The sequence below is a fragment of the Leishmania martiniquensis genome, chromosome 4, assembly GCF_017916325.1.
Source record: "Leishmania martiniquensis isolate LSCM1 chromosome 4, whole genome shotgun sequence".
Classification (NCBI taxonomy): Eukaryota; Euglenozoa; class Kinetoplastea; order Trypanosomatida; family Trypanosomatidae; genus Leishmania; species Leishmania martiniquensis.
The window spans coordinates 326181-345385 of record NC_090139.1 but is presented as its reverse complement, the minus strand read 5'-3'; the positions used below and the strand labels follow the sequence as shown (position 1 = coordinate 345385).

General features: G+C 62.6%; 6 protein-coding genes across 6 annotated transcripts; all 6 read left to right on the top strand.

Annotated features, from left to right (window-relative positions):
* Nucleotides 1–80: 80 nt before the first annotated feature.
* LSCM1_07486 (uncharacterized protein) lies at nucleotides 81–722 on the top strand (the record flags this gene model as incomplete). The annotated part of the gene is made up of 1 exon (XM_067324854.1): nucleotides 81–722. The coding sequence occupies one exon, from the start codon at nucleotides 81–83 to the stop codon at nucleotides 720–722; it is 642 nt and encodes a 213-aa protein (XP_067181461.1).
* A 1775-nt stretch (nucleotides 723–2497) lies between these two features.
* LSCM1_07485 (uncharacterized protein) lies at nucleotides 2498–3964 on the top strand (the record flags this gene model as incomplete). The annotated part of the gene is made up of 1 exon (XM_067324853.1): nucleotides 2498–3964. The coding sequence occupies one exon, from the start codon at nucleotides 2498–2500 to the stop codon at nucleotides 3962–3964; it is 1467 nt and encodes a 488-aa protein (XP_067181460.1).
* Nucleotides 3965–4859: 895 nt separating this feature from the next.
* LSCM1_07484 (uncharacterized protein) lies at nucleotides 4860–5306 on the top strand (the record flags this gene model as incomplete). Its single annotated transcript, XM_067324852.1, has 1 exon — nucleotides 4860–5306. The coding sequence occupies one exon, from the start codon at nucleotides 4860–4862 to the stop codon at nucleotides 5304–5306; it is 447 nt and encodes a 148-aa protein (XP_067181459.1).
* A 1582-nt stretch (nucleotides 5307–6888) lies between these two features.
* Nucleotides 6889–8685, top strand: LSCM1_07483 (uncharacterized protein; the record flags this gene model as incomplete). The annotated part of the gene is made up of 1 exon (XM_067324851.1): nucleotides 6889–8685. The coding sequence occupies one exon, from the start codon at nucleotides 6889–6891 to the stop codon at nucleotides 8683–8685; it is 1797 nt and encodes a 598-aa protein (XP_067181458.1).
* A 1480-nt stretch (nucleotides 8686–10165) lies between these two features.
* LSCM1_07482 (uncharacterized protein) lies at nucleotides 10166–10903 on the top strand (the record flags this gene model as incomplete). The annotated part of the gene is made up of 1 exon (XM_067324850.1): nucleotides 10166–10903. The coding sequence occupies one exon, from the start codon at nucleotides 10166–10168 to the stop codon at nucleotides 10901–10903; it is 738 nt and encodes a 245-aa protein (XP_067181457.1).
* A 2502-nt stretch (nucleotides 10904–13405) lies between these two features.
* On the top strand, nucleotides 13406–18367 carry LSCM1_07481 (uncharacterized protein; the record flags this gene model as incomplete). The annotated part of the gene is made up of 1 exon (XM_067324849.1): nucleotides 13406–18367. The coding sequence occupies one exon, from the start codon at nucleotides 13406–13408 to the stop codon at nucleotides 18365–18367; it is 4962 nt and encodes a 1653-aa protein (XP_067181456.1).
* Nucleotides 18368–19205: the final 838 nt, after the last annotated feature.

The following is a 19205-nucleotide window of genomic DNA, read 5'->3' as shown; positions in this document are numbered from 1 at the left end:
ACCCCTTCACAGTAAGGAATTTCCTTCGCGCCTCGACCAGCAACTTTGCTGAGGGCCCCACACCATAGCCACTCGCAAGCATGGCCCGCCGTCCGTCCCGCTGCTACCGGTTCTGCAAGAATAAGCCGTACCCGAAGTCGCGCTTCTGCCGTGGTGTGCCGGATCCGAAGATCCGCAACTTCGACATTGGCCGTCGTCGCGCCACCGTCGATGAGTTCCCGGTGTGCATCCATGTCGTGTCCCGCGAGCTGGAGCAGATCGCGTCTGAGGCGCTGGAGGCTGCCCGCATTCAGGCCAACAAGTACATGGTGAAGCGCGCCAACAAGGACGTGTTTCACATGCGCACCCGCGCCCACCCCTTCCACGTGCTGCGCATCAATAAGATGCTCTCGTGCGCCGGCGCCGATCGTCTGCAGACTGGTATGCGCGGTGCCTTTGGTAAGCCGAACGGCGTGTGCGCCCGCGTCCGCATTGGCCAGATCCTGCTGTCCATGCGCACCAAGGAGGCGTACGTGCCTCAGGCCTACGAGGCCCTGCGCCGTGCCAAGATGAAGTTCCCTGGCCGCCAGATCATCGTGACGTCCAAGTACTGGGGCTTCACCAACATTCTCCGCACCGAGTACGAAGCTCTGCGCGACGCCGGCAAGCTCGAGCAGCGCGGCATTCACTGCAAGCTGATCGCACCTAAGGGCAAGATCACGATGCGCAACGTGATGGCGTAAGCTTGCGCAGCAGCGTAGAAGCGTGGAGTCACCGGCGAAAGTGTGGCATGCTCGCGGCACCATGAGGTGAAGACAGGTGAACCATCTAAGGCACGTGGCTTGGTAGCTTTTCCAGCACAGGCGCACAAACGTTTCGGTTTCGCGGAACCGTTTGCGGCCGTCCTCTGACTCTCTGTGCGGCGGAGGCGGATCGGTGTGCGACTGTCCTTACAAATTTTTTTGTTTTCATCTTTTCTTCTCTGTTCGTTTCCTTCAGCCATCGCGGAAGTGTGCGGCCCCCACCCCCTCACGTCCCCTTTCTCTGTGGGTGTTGCGGAGAGATGTCGTAAATGGAGGGCGGGCGGGATTGAGGGGGATGGGAGGGGGGACAGCACCGGAGAGCAGGACAGAGCGGGTGACCATTTCTTCGGGGGGAGATGAGTGGGTCAGCCCCACCACCGCCCCATCCCTTCCGCCCTTCCTCCTTGCTGTCTCTTCCACACCCGCGGCTGCCCTCCTCGGCTTCCTCTTCCATTGACGGCCGCTCTCCATCACTCTCCGCCGCGAATTCTGTTGACTGGCCCCATCGAAAAGGGGAAAAAAGGGCAAACCTCACGCACAGTCCCCCCCCCGCCTGCAGCAGCCATTGAGGGAAGGGGAAGGGAGCCGGTGGACAACGGTTACCGTCAGCGGCGGAAAGATTTTTTGTTTTACGTCGCCCAGCCTCATCTCCATCCGCCCTCCTCCCTCCTCCCTTATCCCCCCCTGCCATCCACCTGCCGCACCCCCTTTCCGTGGTTGCGCGGCGAGAGCACGCGTGGCTGTCGGCGCCTCTGTGACGACGCGCCGACTGACACGAGGGGCCACCGTATATGGTCACAGTTGCATCCACCTTTCCCTGCGTGCCCCTTCACTCCTCCCTCTCTCATGGAAGTGTGGCTTCTTGCCAAGTGTCTTTGGGGGAGAAGGGGGATGCGGCACGCTGGACGTGCTGACGCTTTCATGCGCGTCTGGCCTCCCCTCCCTTCGTCCGTTCCTCTCTTCTTGTCCCCCCCTTCGGCTCCCTCTCGCCACGACTCTTTTCTCCTCGACGACTTTGGCCGCCCCTCAGCCCTTTGTGTCACACACACACACACATCTCATCGGTCTTTTCCTTTCGCCATTCTCCAGGCCGCGACAAGACGGAGGAAAGCTCACGAAGAAGACCGGAGCGAATCTTCGAGGAAACGAAAACACCCAAAGGGCAATACGTGACGAGGACCGGGCACGTCGGTGTGCGTGCATCATTGCCTGTCTCTGTGTGTGCCCCCTCTCCTGGTGGCGGTCGATAGGATCTAACGGGAGCCGTGCGTGTCGGCCGGTCAGTGTGCCCCTCCCCCTCTTTCGACCGTCGCGGGAAGCGTCCGTTTTTTTTTCTTTTACAGCACGCCCTGCGTGGCCCGCCGGCGCTCTTTGTCTACTATTCTTTGGCGAGTCGCGCCTTCCTCCACAGAGCATCAGGACACAGACGCGCAGACGCTTCCTCGCTCCCTCACTCAAGTCAGGCGCGTGTGCAGAGATGGTCGCACACACACACACGCACAGCGCCTCCAGTCTTTGTCTCCCTTTCAGCCACTGCCCATTTAATCTGCCCCGCTTCCCCCTCCCCCCTCCGCCTTCTCCCCCCTCCCCCTCTGTGCGCGCACTCACGTCAGTATCGCATATCTGTACATCATCACACCTCACGCGTGTGCTCCTCTCTCAAGCTGTTACGAGGTGCACAGGTGCGGCCTCCATAGCGGCCCTCTCTCCTCATCATGAAAGCTGCATCTTGTCAGTTGGCTGGCTTTCACCCAACCTCAGCGGCGCGCATCTATCGCTCCTATGGGCCCACGCGCCTGCCTCCGCGCACCACGGCCATGCGGCGGGCGGCAATGTCTGAGAGGGCGGCCACCGCTGGCCCGTTTGGTGAGGCGCTACTGCCGTCTGGCCTAGTGTCAGTAGGCAGCGACGTACACTCGGCGATGGCCGGCTCGGCGGCGCTGCGGCAGCATCGTCGCTGGCAGTCCAGCGGCGGGGCAAAGAAGGACTTGTACTCGGTGCTGGGTGTGGCTCGCAACGCGACGCCGGAGCAGATCAAGTCAGCCTATAAGAAGCGCGCCAAGGCTCTACACCCCGACGTCAACCCAAGCCCCTCCGCTGCTGAGGACTTTGCCGAAGCCAAGCAGGCCTACGAGACCCTCTCCGACTCACAAAAGCGCAGCATGTACGACATGACCGGCAATGCCAGCGCCGCGAGCGGCTTCGGTGGGGCCGGCGGGCCTGGTGGCGGCTTCAACCCCTTTGGCGCCGGCGCCAACCCTTTCGCGGCGGGTGGCAACCCCTTTGCGAACATGGGCGGCAGCAGCCAGCCGGGTGGCTTCTCCTTCAATGACTTTGAGGAGATCTTCCAGAAGATGAGCAGCAGCGGTAAGGAGAAAGCCCGGAAGCCGCAGGGCCCCGAGCCTGGCGCGGATATTCACTACAAGCTCACGCTCAGCTTCCTCGAGGCGGTCAAGGGCTGCCACAAGGAGATCAGCTACAACACGATGCGCCGCTGTGGGGCCTGCACCGGCAGCGGCTGCCAGGACACCGGCTCGCGCACCAAGTGTCCACACTGCGGCGGTCGCGGCAAGAAGGTCATGTCCACCGGCTTCTTCCATATGCAGCAGGACTGCACCCACTGTGGTGGTACGGGCGAGCTTGGCCGGACAACATGCACGCAGTGCAGTGGCAAGGGTATCGTAAAGGACCGTAGCGTGCAGACGCTGCCGGTTCCGAAAGGCGTGGACAACAAGGAGAGGCTGAAGGTAACGGGCAAGGGTGAAGCTGGCGTGCGCAATGGCCCGCCTGGCAACCTTTACATTGAAATCTCCGTCGAGGACGACCCCGTCTTCCACCGCGAAGGCAGCGACATACACGTCATTACCCCCATCACCCTCTCCACCGCGGTGCTCGGTGGCACAGTGCGTGTGCCGACCCTGACGGGCGAGGTCGAAACGCGCGTTCCCGTCGGTACGCAGCAGGGCGACAAGCTCGTGCTACGCGGCCGCGGGGTCCACCGGCCCAACCACAACAAGACGGGGGACTTCTTTATACACTTCGCGGTCATGCTGCCAAAGGAACTGACGGAGGAACAGAAGAGGGCCATTGCCGACTTTGCCAAGGACGAGAAGCCGCTCGACCTCAACGACGCTCAACTGCAGGAGCTCAAGGGGCGCTACCGCTCTTGGTTCGGGACTTGACCGAAAAGGGGGGAGCGGGAGCGGGAGGGGCGGCGACGGTGGCGCTCGTACGTCACCTGCTTGGCCTCTCTGCGTGCATGCGCGCCTCCACCTGTGCAGGATTCTCTCTCTGTCTCTGTGCGTGCGTGCTTGTTTCGTTAGTCGTGCGGCCGGTGCGTGTGGTGGCGCGGGGCTTCGCTGAGAGCCGCTCTGGAGCACGGCACTGGAGATGGACTGGGCGGGAGGCCGATGCTGTGTATGCAGCCATTGCCGTGGGTGCCCCTCCTCTCCCATTTCAGTGCACGCGCACACGCGACGAAGACGACGTGTCTTCATCTGAGTGTCTGTTCGTCACATTATCATTTTTTTTTTGATGTCAGTTTGTTTTGTCTTCGCATTTTTTCTGTTTCGGTGTTCGCCTTTTCGCTTCGGCTGTCTGAGTGTGTCTGTGTGTGTGTTTGTGTCTGAGTGAGTAAGTGTCCGAGTGCGCGTTGTAAACGCTTGTTGGTGTGGATGTGCGCTCCCCCGCGGATGCCATTGGTGGACGGCGGATGCCTCACGTCTTCTGTGCAACCCTTCTCCGTGAGCCGCCGATGGGACTCTCCCATCGTGGACAGGGCCAACGAGGAGTTGGGGGGAGAGAAGGGAGGGTGTTTGGGTCCGTCACGCCATGAACGTGCGTTGATGCCTGTGCCGTGGATAAAAATGGTACGTGGCAGTTGGCAGTATAGGAGAGAGGGGGGAGGAGGAGGGGAGGGGCGGTCCTTCTTCTTTGCCCCCTTCTCTAACCTCCCCCAACTTATCTTCTCTCTCGATCTCACTCTCGCTTTCGCTCGCTCCTCATCGCACTCGTCGTAGCAGTCGCAGTAGAAGCGACGGTCACACGCACACAAGCGTTTTGGAGCAGCAGCGAATCATGTCTCTCTATGGCGCTCGCGAGAATGGCGGTGACGAGATGATGATACCGGGCATAACCGGGATGAGTGGCAACTACCGCAACGAGAGCAACTGTCATCGCTTCTGGAATAGGCTCATGACCTGCATGCGGGAAAGCCAAGAGCTCGATGTCCTGTACGACTGCCGCAGCCGCCTGCTGGACATGCGGGAGTGCGTCGTGCGTCACAAGCAGGCGACGTGGGTGATGCGCGAAACAATGACGTCTGTTCGCCACGAGAAGGAGCTCCGCAAGTGGTTGCATGATTATGATGAGCAGATGGGGCACCCGCCGCTGCTGGAAGCGGTGGAGACGGTGCGCAAGAAGGTGGACGCTGAGGGTGGCGTGGACATCATGAACCCAACGGTGTTCAAGGATCCCGATATGTATGTCCCACGCAGAACAAAGGTGTCGTCTGCTGGCAGCTGAACAGTGCCCGGTCACAAAGGAGGGGCACACAAGAAGAGGACGCTGACTTAGACAGCAAGCGGGCAAGCGATGACCGATGCCAGACCGCCACGGCGTCGCGTCCCTTATTTTTGGTGTTGGTGAATGCATTTTCTGCGCGCCATTCGGCCCGCGTACTTCGCTGGCGGTGATGTTGACAGGTGATGGTGGCGGTGGTGCCGAGCCGGTCGTGCGGAGGTACTTCTATCAGCGAGAATGCCGTCTGGCCGGTCTCGCCCACTGCCGACGCGCTTCTGTGGCGTCGGCGCCTGCGACAATGTCACTGCTGCGTACTCGATCGCCCCGAACGGCGGTTTCCCTGTTGAATGGACTGCTCTGCTGCAGCTCTTTTTTTTTCTCTCCCCCTCTCTCTTTATCTCTGTGTGTGACATCTCGTCAGTATTCACGCCGCCCCCCCTCCTCCCTCCCCCTGTGTGTAGGTGTGTGTAGCCTCTGTGTTGCCGCGTATGACGTTCGCGACGAAAGAGACAGCAGGTGACGCATCCATCACGGCTGTATCGCCTCCTCTGCAAATACGTCGAGGCAACTGCACCTTCACCGAAGACGTGCACTTCGCCAATCGGTCGACAGCGGGCGCTGCTACCCCTCTCTCGAAGCCTCGCAGGCACACACACACACACACGTGCGCGCGCGCATACACCTGACGCGTGCCACGTGCCTGCGCACATCACCGGTGATCCGCCGCCAGCGACGAGCGAAGGGCACCGCAAACCCAATCGCTGTTGGTATTTATATCTGCAGAAAAAGAAAGGCTTGAAGAGGACAGAACGTCTCAGTGCTCCCCTCGTCTCCCCTTCTCCCTCCGCCTTCCACAGCATCGCGTGCTTCGATCTGTGCTCTTCTCTGGTATAAAAGTCGGTGGAATCTCCAAAGTGTGTGTCTGTGTGCGCACCTTTTTCGCATTCGTACTCATCAGCGCCCGCGCGGAGACCGCACTGACCGCCCCTCACGTCAGATATTTCACCTTTGATTTCAGTTGTGTGCGGCGTTTGCCCGCTGGCGCCCACGCACCTTGGCGCTCTCGCCCTTCCTCTATCCCACATCGTACTCGCTGGGCGCGTGTCCTGGCGCTATCGGTGGACAGTGCACACCGCCACGCTCGCCTGTGTCTCTTCTTTGCCGCACCTCTCCGCGCGTGTGTACGTTTGTGTGCTGTGACGCAACTAGCTCGCGGTTGCCCTCTCCCCTGTGACCCCCACCCCTCCTCTTCTGCTTCACACCTCTGGAGGTTCACCACGTAGTCCACGCACGTTCGCACACACACACACACACCTGTAAACGCTCACGTGCAAATATATACTGATATATCCAAAGCGTTGTTAGGGGCGCGGCCGCCACGACCACATCGTTGCCACTCCACTCATCCACCTCCAAGTCGGCAGCTCTTCTGGTGTCCGTGCATCTTTGCCTCCCGCACGTGCCCCCCTCGCCTCCCAGCCACTCTCCCTCAATCTCCGTCGACACCTGCGACGGCCGCCCCAATCAGAGCGGGGGGCGAGAGGGAAAGAGAGTGAACTGCTTGGAAGAGAAAAAAGGGGACAAGATGGAGCAGCCTCCGCAAGAGCAGTGGAGCTCCCCGCTGGCGCCTCCGCGGCCACCCCTGTCCGGCTTCAACTACCGCCGAGACCCTACACTGATGATGGCTGACGATCCCACGCCACCGGAGACGATTACGATTCAAGACGCTCGCGTGGCACCAATGGCGGGCCTGCGACTTCCGCACTGCAGTGAGCCCCACCTCCATGCCACAAACGCAACGAGCAGCAGCAGCAGCAGTGGTGGTGGTGGTGTGCCGTCAATCGCTATCCCGTACATTGCGCTCCACAACGTCGGGTGGAAGGACGCCAACTTTAAAGGTCGAAAGTGGGTCATCATGCCCATGGTCGCGGGGTTCGAGTCGGCCTTCATCGCTAACACGCTGCAAGGACTACTCTGCCTGCCAGGATGCGAGTCCGTCATGATGGGCGAAGCTGCTGTGACAAGTAGTAGGAGTGGCGGCTGCAGTCATCACTGCAACGCGAACACCTTTGGGCAAGACGGTAGTGGTAACTGTGGCGAGTCTGGCGCGGTGCTGCAGTCCTCTCGCAGCTCGTCCCCAGCAGAGTCGCCGCAACAGCAACAGCAACAGCAGCAGCCGCATTCGCACGAGGCCGCCAACGGTGATGAAAGTGAGAGCTCCGGGCCGCACTCTCGTGTAAGGTCTGCTTCCCCAGAGGACGGAGACGCGCCCTCGCTGAGCTCCTCCGTCATTTCAGATGCGATCGCCACCGAAGACCAGTCGGTGCTCTCACTCGGTGGTGAAGGCGGTGACGCGGGACGAGGCGCCGGCGAGGGGCGGACAGACGCACTCAGAAGCCGCGGTGCGGACCGCCCTCCTCAGGTGCTCCGCGGTGGTATTCGTAGTCAGTGGGGGACTCGTGTGAAGACGGCTGCCTCGCGCACGTACGCGTCCTACGTGATGCAGCACCTCCATGAAGCGGGCATTCAGCTGAAGAGGTCAGTGTCTCGCAGCGAGCTCACGAGCGACTCTCCGGTGACAGACACGCAGGTCGATGACGCCGAAGAGCTCGAGTCACTGCGAGGGCAGTCCGCCACGGTGCCGCGCTGCCTAGCCCCAGTGGCGCTGCCAAAAGAATCGAGAGGTACGCTGCAGGTGGCAGGCGGCAACGTAGCAGACGAATCGCGCGCACACGTTGGCACCTTCCTGGCCCACGAAGCCAAGGAAAGCAAGGCCTGTGTCTCCACCTGCCGAACCACCTCCGCAGTCAGTGCCGAGCTAGCTGAGGGCGCCGCAACGATGACAGCTACTGCGCCGGCGGCTGTGTCGCCCGTCACGGCTTCGGCAGCTGCGACTGCTGCCGCCTCGCCGCCGGAGAAGGCAGCAGTGCTGATGGGGCTGGAAGAGGGGCACAGCTCCGACGACAACAACTCGCCGACGCCGAGCAGCCGGGAGGAAGAGGAGGAGGAGGACGTGTGGGGCTCTGCGGGGGACGCAACTGCTGAGCAGGCCGGTGCGGCGGCACACGACGAGACGACGACACGGATGACGAACCACCGAGTGGCGCAGGACGGGTCCCGCTACACCTGCTTCGCTAGCAACTGCGTGGATAACATGCCGAACTACCCGCTTCCGCAGCTGCACAGCGAGGATCTAGTTGACTTGGCCGCCTTCATGGTCGTCCGAAGCTCTCTGCAGCCGGATGAAGCGACGGACTTGCACCTCGGCACCCGTGTATTAGGCAGCCCCCACCACATACGGCTGCTGCCACCCGAGCAGCGCGCTGCGTTGATGAGTCGCGCCGCACGGCTGATGGAGGCTGCAGTGTTCCTTCAAGTGTAGCGCCCTCCAGGCGCCTTTGCGTGGATACGTGGAATCCGGGCTGTGTATTTTCGGCGCAACGTCCGCCCCTATTCAGTTACCCACGCACCCCCCCTACCCCCCCCCACACACACACACACGCGTGCAGGCAGTTACGTGCCTCCCTTCGACGTTGGTCATCGCCTCTCTCCCCCCTTGCCTCGCCCACTTCCCCATCGGTACCTCTGCTCGTCTGACATGCTCCCCGCAAGATCGCCGGCCATATCAATACCTGTCTGTTTGAGCGAGGGTGTGCGCGTCTTCTGCCATACCTCCTTTATTTTTCTGTACGGCTCGTCTTACTTGGTCGCCCCATTCCTTCGCTCGAGACCACCACCTCCTCGACGCCCTCGCCTTTCCCTTCCTCATGCGCATTGTCGCCCGTACTCGTGTGTGTGTGTCTATGTGTGTCCCCCTCCCCTGTATGGCCCTCACGTAAGCGATATCGGCTGTCTTACCCACGGCTTCCATCCTAGCGCCCCCTCCGTCTCTGTCCTCTCCCCCTCTCCCTCCTCCTCCTGAGGTCCTCCGCATCGCTTCGCTGGCGCCGCCGTCCCCCCACCCTTCAGACACAGACACACACTCTCTCTGCTCTCGTATTGTGTCAGGTTCGTGTGTGCAGTACTTTGCGTATGTTTTGCGCGGCACACTTCTGCGCAGCGAGGAGAGGGAGGGGGTGGGGGAGAGAGGCTGAGGGCAGACGCCGTGCCTGCGCATGGTGCTCTCCGCTCCTGCTTAGGTGTGCGTATGCGCGTAACTGACTTCGTCAGCGCAGATAACGTTTTTTGCAGAATGGATCACTAGCGAAGCTGCGATGTCCGAGCAGCTTCCAAGTATGTCGGTGCTTTGGTGTGCTCGTGTGTGCGTGTGTTGTCTATGTGCTCAACGATGAAGCGGCAAACATGAGAGCAGCGGAGAAGCGGTTTCCCCTCCTCACCTCCCTCGAGTGTGCTGAAAAGAAGCGCAGTCGCCTAAATTATGCCAGGTTACTCATTCCACGCACCCGAGGAGAAGGAGGCCACACACACGCACATGCAGGCACGCCGGTACAGAAAAGTGCGGTGCAGCCTGTGTGGGTCATGGTGCGGGGGGGGTCAGCCTGTGGTCCCCCCCTCTCCCCTCAACCGCAGCGATGGACATTCACAACGAGAACCTGTCGTAGCGTTAGCGACCCCATGCTCCAGTGCATGATGCGCGAACCTTTCCCACTCTGCTTCGCCAAGAACGTGTGCCTCACACCGCACCTCCGTCACCCTCTCTTGTATTCTACACCTCCTCCCCGCTGCCTTACATCGCACCTCTGCATCTACACTGAGCGCAGGTGCTCAGCCACCTTCTCATCGTCCTCTTTCCTCTCCCCTCTTTAGGCTCCCGCGCTCGCACCCTCTCTCTCTCTCTGGACTGTCCTCCGCCTCTCCTCCACCTCCTTTGCCTTCCCAAGTCTCTTCTGCTCGCGGCGGCTATGGCGAACTCGTACGCCAACACCGTCGCCGCTGCCTCGACTGCGGTCGTCAAGCCGCTTAGTTACGTCTCGCTGTGCAGCCACGATGGCAAGCGCATCATTCTTCCGCTGGCCGCCGCGGCTGGGTCACGTGTTCTTCACGGCATCTTTCAAGGCCTGTACGTGATGCAGCTGCACCAGAGCACCTCGCCTACAGACCAGCCAGCGCAGGTACGGCGTGAGCAGGAGGGCATGTCGGACGAAGATGCGCGTCATGTAGAGCTCCATAGCCCAAGGCCCAGCGGCAGCGGCAGCAGCAGGAGCGACAGTGCCGCCAACGCGGCGCACAGCCGTGCTGAGGAAAGAGTCCGCGATCCCATTCCGATCATCGAGGACGAAGACGATAGCGAAGAGGCCGACGTCAGCCATCCGGCAAGCGGCGCCGCCTATCGAAGCTACGCCGCTGTATTCCCAAGCAACGTGACTTGTGTACCGCCATCGCCCCCAACCCAGGCATCGGCATCCCCTCCTGCGCCGCCGTCGCCATACGTGCCGCCGCTTCTGAATGTGCCGATTCGATCGCTGGAGTCGAGCACGTTGGTGCGTGTTGCCGAGTTCCTCGTGGTAAAGATCACGCTAGCGAGTCACCCGAATTACCTGCACGAAGCCGATATCTTTGGTGACCTCGACCGCACCTCAGAGCGGGACCAACTCGTTGCCATGCAAGTTTTGCTGGGCGCCGATCTTTTGAACTGCTAAACTGCAACCACTCGGTGTGGGGGGGGGGGCGGAGGGAGGATGCAGTTGTGCATGTGCTACTGCTCGTCAGTGTTGGCGCACGTGTGCAGTGACGGTCCTATGCTGCCCCGCGCCTTTTTTGCGCACGACCCTGTCCTCGTCCTCTTCATGGAATCTCATGCAGCATCCGCGCGCTTGCTGTACAAACATCCCTCCGTTTGGAAAAGATGCAGGCTGGACTCCGTTGATAGCCTCTCTCTCTGTGCGTGTGGGTGCCGCTTCCCGCTCCCTTTTCACGGTGTTCTGCTACTGCTACTAGTGCAAGACGGCTGCAGGTGGTGATCGCTTCCTCGCACAAAGTCTGCTGCTCACTCTGTAGCGCTCTTCCTTCCACACGAGCGCTGCATCGGCTCCGGACCCGCAAGCACACGCACACACGGGAACACTTTTCCCTAGTAGCGCATGTTGGTGGAGTGAGTGAGGTGAGTGAGGTGGGTGGGTGGGGGAGCCAATCTGTCCGCGCTCCTCCACCCTCTCATCGACTGTCCACATTCGCCGCCCGCCCTCGGCGACTTAACTTGGTGATCGTCGGGGCCTTCTCTCAGGTATCGCTCCACCACAGAGCGTCGCGACCTCATCTTCCGACAGGTCCACGAGGGCATCATGGCGACGACGAGACACGCGCAGAGACAATTCCCATCAATGCAGACAGAGGCGATGAAGGCTCATCTCCTGCCCGCGGCGGCTGCTGAAGCGCGTCACGCACAGGCTGTGAATGGGAAAAGAGAGACAGGGCACATTTGTGTCCGCGTCAAGAGCTTCAGAGTGGACTGCTACTCAGCGTCTGATGCCTGTATATCGCCTCGCGCACGGCTGCACCACCGCTCCTGATGCCAAGCTGGGGCACGGGGTCGCTCAAGGAGCGCGGAAGAAGAATGGTCACGGGTGGTACGGTGCATGTAGCGTCCACCCGCTGCCCTTACCCGCCCTCCCGCCTGTTTATCGAGAGCCCCCTCACACACACACACACACTTACACACAAAGGAACTCACTCTTTCGCTCTGGAGCGTTGCACTGGAGAAAAAGGGGGAGAGGGAGGGCACCGTCACCGGGGGGGAGTGGGGGTGGCGCGCACCTCTTCCTCCCGCGACCGCTCGCCCTTGGCGGCTACGGCGCCCTATCGGGGGGAGGGGAGTCAAGGCCGAAATGGTCGACAGAGGCAGGCACACAAACGAAAGCACTGACCGAGGGCCATGGCCAGTGTCTGTCTCCGTTTTCGCACGTGTCCGTGAGTTGCGCCCTTCATTGCTGAAAGCGCGTTGACACGCGCGCGAAGCGCCCACATCTCCTTCTCTTCCTCCGCCTTGTGTGATTTCAGCGAGGACATCTGATGGTGCATGCACGTGAAGGTAGGCTGCCGAGAGCTTGCTGAAGAGTCGCCACCACCACAACTTCTTCGGTCACCCTTCTCCTCTATCGCACCGCGTTGTCGCTCCCACTCTCTTTGCAGAACAGGTGTGGGTGCGCGCGCCTTCTTCTCTTGGTTCTTCGTGATCGGCGCGGGGCACATTTCACACCTCCCCTCCCCTTACACGCGCATTCGCTCTCTTCATCCCCTTCATTGTGCAGCTTCTCCTTCGCTGCTGTTGTGGACAACCCATATATGTGTCCGTCAGTGTGTGTATGTGGGTGTGTGTAAAGGGGGGTCCTGCCGTCTACGCAGTGCATCTTCGCCCTCCCGTTTCCTTACTCTTTCCCCCTCTCTAGCCGCCTCCTCCCTCCCTCCACCACCTTCCCCATCCTTCACCGGCCACCATGCCCTCAGGCAGGGCTGGCAGCTCCATCGACGTGGCGCCGGAACGCTCAACGGCGCATCCGCCCAGTAGCAGGCGAGCGTGGCCGATTGCGACGTCAGCGAACACCATCTACGACTTCGCGACTGCACGACTCCACTATCGGCTGCCAAGCGTTGCACCCCCTGCGCCTGCAGCCACCGCAACCGCAACAGCAACCGCACCTTCACCACAGCGGCACCAGCGGCAAGCGCCTTCGCCTCGATACACGCGCTCTGCTGTTGCTGCCGCTTCCTCCACATCGCCTCGCCGCGGCGCAAGCAGCAACCGCAACATCCCCTTCCACTCGGCGTCGCTTGCATCAGCGGGAATACTCTTACCCCCGACAGCAGCAGCAGCAGTGGCAGTTTACCGCGGCAGCTCACAGCCGCCCCCGCGCCCGTCGAGAGGGAAGACGGCGGAGTCGCATCAGCAGCGCCGTCTCCCACCGGCCTCTGCACGAGCCTCTTCGCTTTCTGGCAGCCACGGCCGTCAGCCATCGCTGTCGCCGCCGCAATACGTGGCGCGTGTCGACGGCACTGCTCGGAATTCCACTGTTGCGCAAGCGCAGCTTCTTAGCGCGGCACCAGCGTCGTCCTCGCTGCCGTGGCCGCAGCAAGTCAGCAGTGCTGTCGCTGCCGTGACAAATGGCGGCCCTACTCGCCCACCTGCAGCGACAACACCGCCCTGCATGTTGTGGAGCACACCAGATGCTCCGCGCGCGGAGTCGCGCGGCGTGTGCTCTGCGGCCGGCGCGGCCTCATCCGAACCTGTGTGGCAACCTCCATTAGAAACAGAGCAGACAGCCAGCACGCCGGTGCAGCGGCCTTCCGCTCCGCTCGGGTCCCCGGCAGCGATTCCCTCCGCACGGTCAGCCCCGCAGAGGCCTTCCGGGTCGAAACGCGATGCCACTACGCGGAAGCACACCGCCTCCTCATCTGCGGGGCCATCTGCGTGGGAGACAGACGCCGACAGGAGCGCCGTTCCGACTACCTCACAGCAGCAGCTCTTGTTCTCGGCAAGGCCTCCACCTCCTTCGCACCAGCAGCCACAGCCGCCACCCCCGCTGAACTACTATGCGCTAGCGCCGTCTCTGCAGCTTACCCAGCACCGTCACGTACGCCGCATCTTCGCGGAACATCTGGGCAGCGCGCCTTCGTCGTCGCACCCTCATCAACCGCAGCAGCAGTACGTTGGCGTCTTGGTGCCGCAGCTCAGTGCGGCGCCGCCACCGCCACATCAGCAGCAGTCACAGCATTCTTATGCGTTCACGGCGGCCGATGACACGAGCAGCGTGGTGAGCGAGGCCAGCAGCGCGCGCAGCAGCCGCACTCGTCAAGTCTTCCGGCACGTGTGTGGCGCGCCGAGTGGCATACCGTTCGGTAGTCCATACGGTGTCATGCCAACCTACACGGTCGGGCTGCCGCGCGGCCAGCGCAACGTTCCCCAACGCTCAGGTGCGTTCGCTGCGTTGGCACTTCAAGTGTCTCCTGCAGTCCCCGCGGCGGGAGGGAAGCGGTCGCAACACCGCCCCAGCTGCCCGTCAGACAACAGCCCGTTGTCGCACCAAGGGGACCGCAGCCCCTCCGCTAGGGCACAAACCTCAGCGAAGCGGCCTGTATCGCCGCAGCGCCTCCCGCAGTCACCGCCGCGCGAACAGCGAAGCACAGGTGTCACGCAGCTGCCGCAGCAGCAGCAACGTCAAGGCACGGCGAACAGCATTGCATCTACGCGGCAGGTGGGGCACCGGGGCAGTCATTCTGCTTCGGTACCTTCGCAACAGCAGGCGCGGTCGCGGTTGCAGCCGATGGACGCACCCATCTCCGCACAGCCCTCCAGGCCAACGGTGGCGACCTCAATGCTGCCCGAGTGGTCGAAGGACAGCCAGCATCTCGATGACATCACGCTGCCGAGGGAGGAGGAGGAAGAGGAGGAGGTGCCGCCTTACTTCTCCGCAAAGGCAACGGCGGCGCCGTCTCAGAGGCTCGGCGCCGTCTCCCTGCACCATTCTGCCCCTCCGGCGCGTAACCTGTCACGCGGTGCAGGTGACGGTTACGCCGGCGCAGCAGCAGCGAGGGAGGCGAGTGAGCGTTTGTCCGCCGCCAAGGAGGCAGTGACGCTGTTGATGACCACTGACGAGCCCCCATCGCAGCGGCGACAACAGCCGAAGCACGAGGCCGCCGGCTCCTCGTGCGGAGACGACGCCGACGGACTCGGCGTTGCCACTTTTCAGAGAACGTCGCTGAGCCGTCCACAGTCGCCCCGATGTCGTGCGGCTGCTGATCCAAGAGAGATCCAGCGCACCCACCAACCACGGGAGCTTGTGTTGGAGTGCACCGGCGGCCTACCGCACTCAAGGCACGTCGCCGCAGGGTCGGAGTCCCGCATCGAGCAGAGGCAGCAAGAGGAGCAACCGTACACAGCCTTGCTCGGCGAGGTCGTCACCGCTTCTGCGGAGCGGAACCTATGCGTCAGGGACGAAGGGGCGGAGCTCATCCTACCCTCGTCCGCGCAGCCACCGCCAACCACTTCGCAAAATGTCACGGCGAAGGGCCGCCGCGAGTCGCACAACTCCGTTGGCCGTGACGATGTGCGTATGTCGCTCACTCAGAAGAGCCGTGCGCACTGCGTCGGCGAATCGGCAGCTGCCCGCGGCGCCACGGAGGGCGGTGCGGCGTCGCAGGACATGAATTCCGATGAGCTCGGCGCCGCAGAGGAATACAGTGAAAGCGAAGGAGCGCTTGGCACTCCGTCGATGGGCGCCGACGACAGCGCCGAGGCACTGCAGGAGGTCGAGAGGGCAATGAAACGGGCAGAGATGCACGACACGGCCGCGGTGGTGAATTCCTCCGCAGTCTTCGCGCCGCCGCCGCGCACCAGCGTCGAGCTCGGCCTGTGTGTCGACGACGAACCTGTGCTTGCGTCGCCGCTCGCTACGGGGCAGCGCTACCGCTACGTGGATCCGCTGGAGGAGGCGAGCATAGATGCGACCTACATGATGGACGCGCTCGAGCAGCAGTACGTTCGCATCAATGAGGAAACAAACGAAGAGATGGAGGACGTCGTGAACGTCGTCGAGCTCCACCGCCGCGACCGGGCCTCCGCGATGCCGCGCTCCTTCGTGCCAAAGGGGCTGTACGCCGACGTGTTGCCGATGCTGCGCTACCCCGTGGATGAGGTGTCCGCCGGAGCCTCTGCGTCCACTGCGATTGGCAGTCGATCCCGCTCTGCCTCATGGCTATCAGCAGGCCAACTTACCTACGCTCCCTTAACGGAAGCCACCTACGCAGACCTGTGCGCCGCGGTGTGGCTGTCGCGCTTTGACACAGCGGAGGCACAAAACCTCCTGGCGATGGCGCACGGCTCGGCTCGAGACAAGGGCACCGCAGCGAGCGACGAGGGCGGCAGAGGGGGTAGCCCTTCGACCGAGGAAGCCGCCTACTACCTTGACCACCCCTCCGCAAACCTTCTGGACGCGCTGGACATGCGCTTGTCGGCCTATGTCCACGCATTTGTGGTGGAGGCGTGCGCCGGTGATGATGGTGCCCATCCGCGCAGCTATGAGACGGCGTGCGTGCGGCTCACAGACCGCCACAACATCGACTGCCTCCCCCACTCCGTGTGGGTGAATGCAGCGCCGAAGACGCTGTCGCTGGCGGATCACGTCACGAACGTGCTGCTGGCGGCTACGGTGCCGTGGGAAGCTGGGCGGCGCCGCGCCGTGGCGGCGAAGATGGCGACGACGGAGGAAATAGCGGCGCGCCGCACATGGCCCTACTTCCTCGGTGCCTCTCCGTGGAGCTATGAGGTGGTGGCAGAGAAAGATGTGCACGCAGCGATGCCGACGCCAGCCGCGCGACTGGCGTACGCCTTTATGTACACGGCACGCATGCGCAACCTCGACGGTGGCCTTGGCTCACTGATGTTCTCGACTCTGAACCAGCAGGTGTCGGAGGCAGCTTTCCTGGACTGCCTGCTGATGCAGGAGAAACTGCGGCTGGCGCTTCTGCACAGCCGCGCAAACATCGCTGCGTGCTGCGCGCTGCGGCAGCACGCACTGCACAAGCGGCGCTTGTCCATCCCACTGGCGCGGATATCGAGTGAGGAGACGCCGTTTTCGAGCGCTTCGACGGTCCGCGACGAGATGCCATCAGCGTCGGCTCCCACATGGACCAGCCCTGCTCTCTCTGCCTGCCTTACGCTGCATGAGCGGTCCACATCGCCACCGCCGCGGCGGCCGCTGGGTGGGGCGCCGGAGCTGTTTCGGCTTGAGGGGTCGGCGCGTGTCGACGAAGAAGCCGACGGAAGCGGCCCTCCCGGCAGCGCGGCCATCTATCAGCACGAGGGCAGTGGCGCGAGGGAAACGGGGACGCCCAACAGTACGGAGGAAGGGGACGACGTAGTTGACCTTTACAGCGTGGCCGTGCAGCTCAGCTACTTCTTCCCCAACAAGACGCAGCGCAGCATGCATCAGCTGTGTGCGGCGCTCATCGAGGACCTTATCGCGATGGATGCGCTGCCGGTGCCAGAGGAAGTCATCACACTGGAGGGGGTTATTTTGACGGATCGCACGTCCATCGTGGACGCGCTGGTGGTGGAGGGGACGCAGGCCATGCGGCACATCATCACGGTCCTCAGTGCGCGTCGGGTGGAGGTGCAGCCGGAGACGGTGGACAGCTATCGCACGTCAAGCGGGTGCATCGACACCGCTGCGGTGTGGGCGGCGATGGAGAAGCGGCTGATTTCTTTTGACCCCGCCGTTATGTACTTCCTCAGCACCCCAGTGCCCGTCGACGACCTCTTTCGATACGCTGTCACGGATGGCCCGCCCACCATGCAGCCACAGCGCACCGGGCGCAAGGGCACTTTTGTGGAGGTGCTGCGGCTGCAACACGTGGCGGAGACAGTGCAGTACACAATGGAGATGCAAGATGCGATCTTGGTGGCGGGACAGTTCAGCCACCTTGTGGCGGCCACCCAGCAGCAGAGGGCGCTGGCCAACCGACGCGACCGCAGCCAGCAGCGCGGCTGCCACTCGACCCAGTCCGTCGCGGAGGAAATGCTGATGGACACCGTCGCCGGGCAAAGTGTGAGCTCGATTGGGCACCCAGACTCCTCGGCCTCACTGCTCGCAGTGCTCGACGCAGGCAACAGCGAGGAGGCGGCTGCGGGTGTGTCGCTCGAGGGCTTGCTTCTTGTCGATGCAAGCCGTGGCGGCGGTCACGACGTGAGCGTGCGCGCCGTCCTCATCGCCCTCTGCTGCGCGGACCCGGAGAAGTCGGTGGCGGAGGTGCAGGCGTATGTACGCCATCTACTCGTCCTTTACTTTGAGCTGCGCACACCCGACGGCAGCCCCGTCGACAGCAGCGATCCGCAGCAGGTCGCTGCGGCCCGCCTCGTGGCATTGGATGTGGCGATGCGGGACTGGTTCGGGGAAACGACGTGGAACGGCACGTTGCGCGCCGGGGCTGCCCCAGCGCTGTGTGACAGCGTCCGCATCAAGGCTGAGGAGCTGGCGTCGCTCTGCCCGCGAGTGCTAGGCCGCCGTGTAGGCACCGCCAGCACGGCAGTCGCGGATGCCGCGGCAGCTGTCATCGCCGCCTCCACCGTTTCGGGCAGCCAAGTGGGTCCTGGTGGCTGTCGCACGGCTTGAGGCATTCATTCGCACAAAGGCTGTCGTGTGCCTCTGTGTGTGTGCGAGCAGTGATCATCGAGCCGTTGTGGTGCCGCGGTTACACACATGCGCACACCAGTTTTGTGCCTATTCGACGCAGAACGACCTCTCTGCGGTGTGGTGGCAGCCGTCTCTCTTTTTCTACGTCTTTTTCATGCGTTAACGTATCTCTTCCCTGAAGGCGGCGGAGCCGTGCGTGGTAGTTTTGGCCGGGGACAGTGGGGAGGGCGCATTCGGGCATGTGCTTGATTCCCTCCCTCCCTCCTCTGCCTCTCTACCTGTGGTAATCCCGCCTGAGGCCCATGTGCGCCACTGAACTGGGAGGGGGGTGGGCACCTGCCGCCGTAGCGTACACCCCCTGCGCCACCCATCCACCCACCCCCTCCTTGCCGCTTATGACATTATATCCATTCATGTAGAAGAGGAACGTATTCGCCACGGTGCTCCGGCCATGCCTCAAGGCGTGAAAAGACATACACGGCACGCGCCTGCATCGTAGCGGAGACTGCAGGTGTTGCGCGAGCATACAAGAGCCCATATATATGTGTGCGGATGCCTCGTCATTCGGGTCCTCTTCTCCCGCCGTGCCGTGCCTGCGTCGCTCCGTCTCTGTGGAGAGGGAGGCCCCGCGCAGGGGTAGAGGAGCGACTCGGCTACACTGTCTCCTAACCCTGTTCGCCCTCCCCCACCCCCTCCTCTCTTGCGGCACACACACACGCACACCATTTGGGGGTGGGTGGCTGACCGCATGACGCATCGACCCACCTGCGCGAATGACTGTCTCAGTGCCACGTCACCGAATTCAGCACACGTACGG